Below are 8,763 nucleotides of genomic sequence, written 5' to 3'. Positions count from 1 at the left end.
TTTTTTTTTTTTTTTTCACCAACAGCCTTTACCAACATTTTTCTGTCATGAACTTGTAGCAAAAGAGCATTTTCCTTCAGGGATCAATCAGTGATTAGAGATTTATTTCTTATTGACCAGGACAGTTCTCTCTGGTCTTTTAATGTATAGCCGGAGAGAAAAACTGTCAGTATTGACGGGGGAATTAATCCAATCATGTACAGTGTGTGATGGTAGTCATGTTGAGTGTGTGTGTTTGTAGTCATGCTGTCCCTCAGTAGTGTGTGTTTGTGTGAGGTCTGCAGGAACAGACAAGCCATTCAGTTCAGGTTTCCTCATCCTTTCTCTCTCTGTGTTTCTCTGCTCTACTGATCTCTTGGGTCACAGAGGCACCTGGGTAATAAAAGTGAAACCTGTCTTTCATTTCTGCCGCCCTGCTGGACTCTACTTCTGTTCACTGGAATGAAAAAAAAGTGGATTAGTTATACCCACCATACCCATTTCTTTAGTCGTTTAGTTCCTTGTTGTTCCTGTATTTGCATGGAATTTTATATATTTGTTTGATGATTATACATATATAATATATTTGTATTTTATTTTTAATGTTTTAATTGAAAAAAGTTATTTAAAAATGTATGCTTTTTTTCATTTTAGTTGTGCTGTCTCTCTACAGACCCATTTTGCCTGCTTCCTTTGCTTTGTTCTTCAGTATTTTCCTCTGTATATAACACTGCTTTTTCTCAGTCGGACACTCAAAGCCCCGTTGAATCTAAACTGCTCTTTCGTTCTGGTGAACACAACCTGATCCGTCCTGTCTGCCTCTCTGTGTGTCCTCTGTGTTTTTAATGTCCACATTTATACATCTGGCTGGACAGGCCACAGCTCCCTACAGGGGAGAAATACAGTCGAAAGGATGAGAGGACAGAAAAGGGCTGTGTGTTACCTTGAGGGCAATGGCCACACAGAGGAATGAAGGGAGGGATAAACAGATGGGGGGATGAGTAGCTGGACATGGTCAGATTTATGCATCTGTTGCTTATGATGCTCCACAGAATCCCACAGGAAAACAAACCTGTTTAGACTTTCAGGAAAGCCAATAAATGAAGAGCAGACATGCACTGAGAGCTTACAGAGGAAGTGAAAATTTGAATTGAAGGAAGTGGATTTAAAAAATTTTTGCATTAGTAGTGGGTACTCTTTTTATGTTACATTACACCAGTGGGTGGCGACAAATGTCTGTCTGTAATTAAGTAAATTAATCATTTATTCAGTTGATTCATTCGAAAGCACAGATTCATTCAGGAATGAAAAACAAAAAACGACTTTATAAGTGAATCATTGAATCATTCACGATTAAAATGCTGAATCATTAAGGAACCAAACAGTAATCATTTATATGAATCATTTATTCATCAGATTAGTTAAAAAAACGCTGAATCATGCAGGAACAAAAGAAGTGACCGTTTTTTTTATGAATGAGCCAATGAATCATTCATTCAACCGATTCATTCATAAAGACTAAATCATTCAGGAACAAAACAAGTTACTTTTTTTCTTTATGAGTCAGTGAATCATTCACTTTACCTTATGTATACTAATATTATAAAGTAATATTATATATAGTTCAAATATATGAAATTATATAATTACGGTACATAATATAATATAATTTCCCCATATAATTTGTTTTTGTTTCAAATGTATGAAATGTAAGAATTGTATATAATATATTTTTACCCTTTGCACAAAGTTTTCTGAAGAACCTGCTTTGAGGTTCATCTGCAAGACTTTTTGCTTAAATACCTTCTTTAGGCGAGGCTTTTACTCAAAACCTCAGCGAGTCTCCACATGTTCTGCTGTACAACCATCACACACTGACCGATTGCACCACTAGAGCTTCAGATTGTTTTAGAGAATTGATTCTTTAATCATAAGGAACTGTAGCAATCAAATATGTAAATGTGAGCTGTTTTTTTTTTTTTTTCTTGTATGTGCAATATTTTGTGTGCTATATAGAGCCACATCCTTAGGCTGATATGGAAGCTGACTGGTTGACTTTTTCCTATGTTTTGTTTCAGAGGGACGTCCATTTCTGGTTTGCTACAGGAGGGGCTGGTTTCTGTCTGAGCAGGAAGCTGGCAGAGAAGATGGCACCCTGGGCAAGGTGAGGCCTGATTTAGTGTGTGTGTTTGACTTTGGTTCTGAAGCCATTTCATGCATATGTTGGTACTTGTGCCTTGATCACAAAAGGTACCTCAATTGTTTCTCAAAGACAGCAATTGCTGTGTCTCATTTCGGAGGCTGTGTCCTCCAGAGGTCACATTTGTAGGTTGCATACGTCATCAAGGATGTCTTATTTAAGAAAAGTAACCGTAATAAAATTGACTTTTATTTCTTGTGAGGTGTAAAATACTGTCATTTCTTGTATACGTTGCAATTTAATGGGTACTTTTCTTAAATGAGACTGACCAGATGATGTACATAGCCTTCAAATGCAACCTCCGGAGAGCATAGCCTCCAAAATGAGATGCAGCTAATGAGTATAAACTGAGATTATATGTGTTATTTGGATGTCTCTATTTGCAGTGGTCCCAGGTTCGAGCAGACCTCTGCTGTAATCATGTTACCTGATGACTGTACAGTGGGCTTTATAGTTGAGAGGCGTCTGGGAATCTCAATGGTCCATAGCAACATGTTCCACTCTCATCTGGAAAACCTACTTCTTCTTGTCCCTAGCGATATCCCAAAACAGGTGAGATTTTTTAGTGGTGGCTGTTAGTATTACTCATTTAAGAAATAAAGAAATGATATGGAAATGAATGATAGCATTCTTTTGAATTTTGACAAAAGTATCTTTTGACTTAGGCTAGTAAGCAACCTCCTATAATACTTTAGCAACCACTCAGGCAAGCATTCACAACACCTTAGCATACATCAACTTTACCACAGCTCGAATCATGCTAATTGTTGAAAAGACGTGATCAGAAGTATTTTCGGAAGCAATCACGTAGACTACCCTAGCAACCAACTAGCAATGATCTAGAACCATCTACTGTAGAATACCTTAGCATCCACCTCTCAGAGAGAAAATCTCTCAGGCAAGCATACATAACAACTTACCATATTTAGCAACTTTAGCACTTTTCCATGGTATGCTACAAATTGGATATTAATATTTTAGCTCAAAGAACTGGAAACTGGATGTAAATACGTTTAGCTTAAAAATGTGAATGTTAATATTTAAGCTCAAAGAGCTGGGCACTGAAATTTTATCTTAAAGAACTGCTGGCTAATATTTTATGTCAAAGTACTGGATGCTAATATTTTACCTCAAAGAACTGAAGGCTAATATTTCACTTCCAAAAACTGGATGCTAATATTTTACATCAAAGTGCTGGATGCTAATATCTTACCTCAAAGAACTGAAGGCTAATATTTCACCTCAAATAATTGGATGCTAATATATTACCATAAAAATCTAGATGCTTATATTTGACCAAAAAGAACCTGAATGTTAATATTTTACCATAAAGGACTGGATGCTAATATTTTACCTCAAAGAGCTGAAGGCTAATATTTCACCTTAAATAATTGGATGCTAATATTTTAACAAAAAGAACTAGATTGACCCTGGAGCACAAAACCAGTCTTAAGTCGCTGGGGTATAATTTTTGGAAATAGCCAAAAAAAACATTGTATGGGTCAAAATAATCAATTTTTCTTTTATGCCATAAATTATTAGGATATTAAGTAAAGATCAAGTTCCATGAAGATATTTGGTAAAATTCTTACCATATATATATATCAAAACTATAATTTTTGATTAGTAATATGCATAGCTAAGAACTTCATTTGGACAACTTTAAAGGTGATTTTCTCAGTATTTTGATGTTTTTGCACCCTCAGATTCCAGATTTTCAAATAGTTGTATCTCGGCCAAATGTTGTCCTATCCTAACTAACCATACATCAATGGCTTATTTATTAAGCTTTCAGATGATGTATACATCTTAATTTAAGAAAATGTGGTCCAGGGTCACATATTTTACCTCAAAGAACAGAAGGCTAATATTTTACTTCAGAGGACGGGATGCTAATAGACAGAACACATTTTGGGCCAAAATGAGATTGTTAGTTAAAATCAGACTACTTATTCAATTCTAACAGCATGTCATCTGTTCTTCTTGTTTGTTTCTCTACCCCTAACCCTGAAGGTGACTCTCAGCTATGGATTGTTTGAGAATAAAATGAACAGTGTTGAGCTAAAAGGAGTTTTTACCAAAGATGAAGATCCGTCCAGGTTAGTCATGCACACAACTTCACACACCCACAGGCCCTGTGGATACAGATTTGTTATTTGTGACTAAAAGATGATGCATACTGCATCATCTTTCTAACTCCACTTTCCTTTATTCATTCAAGACAAATGATCAGATAAAGTAAAGTTTAAGTAGATATAACCACTTTAACTGATGTAAAAGCATGTAATCCTTCTACTAAAGTTCCTGAAATTTAATTTCATGCAATGTTTATCTGTAAAATATGCTTACCACAGTGAGTGTGATATCTTCTCACACATCTTTCTGCCTGTGTTAGCATTACACATCCAAGCCTTTTCTGTTATCACCACAAATCCATGCTTATACACTTCGTGAGCAGACATCTCTTACGGGCAGTTTAAAAGCACTTCCTCGTATTAATCGGCTTAATCTGAATAAATTTGTCTGTATGAATTGCCAAACTCTTCACAGGCTAAAAGGTTTTGCGTTTTCCTCGAGATAACGCATACTTGTTTTTGAGACCCAGTAAAGTTCGGTTCCTGCTTAAACTTTAACCACGGCTTGAACCCAAAGTCATAAGACAAACTAATCCTTTTCTTTTTTTGTTAAAGTATTTTTTAATATACGACTTTTAAAACTCATCATATAGTGTGAATATAATGCATTTAAGATGTTTTTAGCTAATGTTGTTTTGTTTTTTCAGGTTCAGGACAGTCCATTGTCTTCTGTACCCTACAACAAGTTGGTGCCCTGTAGCCCTCAAAAGCGCCTTGTCATGGAATCAACATGTTCTCCCATGATGCAGTGTGCTGAATGGACAATAATCATGTATGATGTGAGAATTTCAATGCATAAGTGTCCTTATAAGACATTTGTGTGATAAGGAGCCAACAAAAGCCGAAAGCACTGCATGTTGGTCAAATGAGGAAACTGAGAAACCTCAACATTTAACTGAGCCATTATTGTTATTGAAATTGGAAGTGTAACTTCTGTCTACACGCTGCACATTTTGGTTATTATATGATCATTTGATTCCTTGAATTCTAAATATATTTGTGATTATTAAATAACAAAATAACACATCTCTGTCAATGCACTGTTTATTTGTTTGTAAGTGTAAAAATGCTTTAAAGGGGTCATATGATGCTTTTTTAAAGATCATTATTTTGTGTATTTGGTGTAACAGAATATGTTGACATGCTTTAATGTTCAAAAAACACATTATTTTTCAAATACTGTACATTATTGTAGGTCCTCTATGCCCCGCCTCTCTCAAACGCTTCGTTTTCTACAAAGTCCCTCTAATAATAATAACAGCTCATGATTTGGGATGATTTAGATTTTCTTCTTGAGATTCGTCCTTGTCTTTATTACTAGTGCTGTTATGGTACATGACTAGACTGCTGTTGCCATGACAACTGAAATTTGATGAACATGTTGACATACAGTATCTTAATGATATCTGAGTTTTATTGCTCTTCCAGAGCTCATGAGATTTCAATAATATTTCATAATGTTTCATTGAAGTATCAAGTTTGTCTTAATTTGAAAATCCTTAGGAGAAATATAATTACGTTACTAACAAAGTCCCTGATTTTTGCAGATTTTGATATTTTGGCAAATCTGGGCACGGTTTGGTCAAATTTGTCACATTTTTGAGATTCTTCCGAAACTCTAGAAGAGATACATTCGATTTTTAGGTTCTGTTTCTCAAGAGAAAATCCCATCTGCTTTGTTGCTGTCTTGGAGAAACAGTTGAGATATTAAAGCTATCACGTTGGTCATTTGTTGTTCCTATAGATATACTTGCTTTAAAAAGCCTGGTATCTCGTTCTGAGGCTGGATGCATTGAAAGCACATTAGCAATGCCACAGTTCACATGGACAAGCTGTGTGGTGCTGCAACTCTTGGGAATCAATAGCCATTGTGTCATGAACCCCAGCAGCCTCCTACAAAAAAATCAATAGGTAAATCAATACAATCTCAATGAATACACAAGCTCTCGCAGCAGGTGTCTCACTGAAAGAATTTTCTCCTTTTTTCTGAGGGGCCGTTTGTGGCTTAGCAGCCATCAATTGATGTTGATAATGGAGGGGGCAGAGAAAGGGAGAGTAGAGAGCGGTGGAGTGGCCCTCACTCTGAGAGCCCGCTGAGGGTTCATCTCCATGGAACCCCCCTCCTCTCAACGGCAGAGACACACACTGACTTCTAACCAGACCTTTCTATGAGAGTGCAAGAAAACCCTCGGCTCACTGTGTTCCTGTTTACAACCAGCTAATGTTGAACTTTTAAAGTATTTTTTTGCAAAAAAAAAGAAGCATATTTTAAAAATCTGCACATCCTAAGGACATTTGTGCTGGGTTTAGGTGAGTCTTTCATGTGACTTTGTGATGTGTTTAGTTTTTCCATTAACAGAAAAAAAGTTAATACATTTTTTTACAAATTAAATATGAAATAAAATGAGTTTTATGTTCATAATATTTAAACAAGATGTATATTTATGTATATATTCTAATGTATATTTAATTTATAAATAATGTTTTCCCAGTTAATTAATGAAAAACAAATTGAATTTATAGATTTTGTTGATTTTTATATATACAAATGATATAACTTAAATGTGAAATAAAATGGGTTATTATAATTTATAATATCCTTTATTACATGTATTTTTATTTAGTTTATAAATATTTAAATTCATACTAAATGTATAAAATATATTTTAATTTTTAGATTTTTAATTAATGAAAAATAAATTGAATTATTATAAGTATTATTTAAATGTTAAAAGAGAATGAATTATTTCTTATATATAAAATTATAATTTATTGCATGTATTTAATTTATACATATTTTGATTCATATTTCATTTATAAATTATTTTTAGGTTTAGCTTTTTAAATAATGAAAAATTTTAATGTAATTAAATTGAATATTTTCTTTGTATTTAATTTATAAATATTGTTTAAATTCATATTTAATTTGTATGTTTTTGTGTAGGTTTAATGCAAAATAAAATGAAAATCAATTAAGCAATATCACAAGAAAATTGTGTTAACATGAAGTTGTGAAATTATTCTTTGTCTCGATGCCAAAACCATTAGATATGCGCACATTGCACCTCATTAGTGAAACATGCTAAACGGATTTCGGTGTAATTAATAAAACTAATTTTGTGTAAATTGTCACTAAATGTAATTGGGACAATTTAAAACCAATTTACGCAAATTTGTTCTGCTCATGTTTAATAGATGAGGCCCAATAAATAAAATTACTGCAGATCATCGGCGTAAAACCTAGATATCAAATTTTTCTTTAATTCATTAATGACCCCATTAATGACATTTTCTTGATTAAAGTACACTATGTAAGGTGTTTACATGACGTGTTGGTTTATTAAGCCTAATCAGTGTGAGATTGTGCGTAATGACTCTTGACTGGTTACTTAATGATTGCATGTTCAATCAAAAGTAACATGACCCAAAAACCTGTAAAAGTGTAAAAGTGCAGCTAAATGTATAACCCTCCACTGAGACTTTGTAGTGCATTTCTCAAAGGAAAGCTCACATTGGGACCTTTACCCTGACATAAAAACCTGACCGTATTGCCTCTATAAACCCATCCAAAGGCTTCTTGTGCTCTTCTAGAGAACAGAATGGCTCCTGTTCTGATAGCCCTCCACAGATATAGAAAGTGCAGGACTGCCAATCACCTTCACTCTGAAACTCTTTTTTTAGTTGCCTGAAATGGGACCTTTTCTGTTTTCTCAAGCCAGACGGAAGAAGCAGAGGTGATTTCTTCAGCACTGACCCTCTAACCCTTGTTTCAATTAATTCGGGACCAAACGTGATGTAGAAGAAGTCCTCCGAACAGGAAATCTTAGGCAGTTCCTTGCCTAGGAACCAAAAGATACAACAACCAAAAGGGCTCATTTTTGGCATGGACATCACACAAACAAATGGCTGACAGAGTGTATGTTCTTCTGTCTGTTCAAGAAGACTCACAATGACTCAGTTCATGTCAGGCTGTCTTTTTTCATGTCCCTGTCCCCGTAGGGTCAATACTGTGATGTAGACCTGTAGCTCAGGATTTGACCCTCACATATTAACTTGCATGTTAAGGTCAGCGAGCTCAGGTCAGGCTGAAATGACCTTGTGAGGAGAGAGGGAACAAAAGAATGAAACCTTGCTGTTTTAGGACCATGAACAAGATACCATATTTTGTAATAGCCCTCATGTTGTGTTCCAGTCATTTTGACCTAGAGAGGACTTTATTTTTATTACTGCATTGGACTAAAACTTTTGAGTTACTGAGTTTGCTCACACAGGGTATAACAACTTTTTTGTTATACGCTTGTGGTGTTCCACAAGTCACCAAATACTGGATAAAAATCTTTTATATATGTGACCCTGGAGCACAAAACCAGTCTTAAGTCGCTGGGGTATATTTGTAGCAATAGCCAAAAATACATTGTATGGGTCAAAATGATAGATTTTTTGTTTTAT

The 8,763-nt window shown here is 34.8% G+C and overlaps 1 protein-coding gene across 1 annotated transcript in view; it reads left to right on the top strand.

The window, feature by feature from the left end:
* LOC107600994 (beta-1,3-N-acetylglucosaminyltransferase manic fringe-like) overlaps positions 1–5,346 on the top strand; it is a 14,949-nt gene extending 9,603 nt beyond the window's left edge. Inside the window, exons 5-8 of the mRNA XM_016293002.1 lie at positions 2,058–2,143; positions 2,566–2,731; positions 4,193–4,278; positions 4,962–5,346. Coding sequence (XP_016148488.1) covers positions 2,058–2,143; positions 2,566–2,731; positions 4,193–4,278; positions 4,962–5,058 — 435 coding nt within the window. The 3' untranslated portion in view covers positions 5,059–5,346. The remainder of the gene's footprint in view (positions 1–2,057; positions 2,144–2,565; positions 2,732–4,192; positions 4,279–4,961) is intronic.
* The last annotated feature ends 3,417 nt before the right edge of the window (positions 5,347–8,763 follow it).

The sequence above is a fragment of the Sinocyclocheilus grahami genome, unplaced genomic scaffold (genome assembly GCF_001515645.1).
Source record: "Sinocyclocheilus grahami isolate Dianchi unplaced genomic scaffold, SAMN03320097.WGS_v1.1 scaffold295.1, whole genome shotgun sequence".
Lineage (NCBI taxonomy): Eukaryota > Metazoa > Chordata > Actinopteri > Cypriniformes > Cyprinidae > Sinocyclocheilus > Sinocyclocheilus grahami.
The sequence above is the reverse complement of the archived record's forward strand: the minus strand, read 5'-3'. Positions and strand labels throughout refer to the sequence as shown.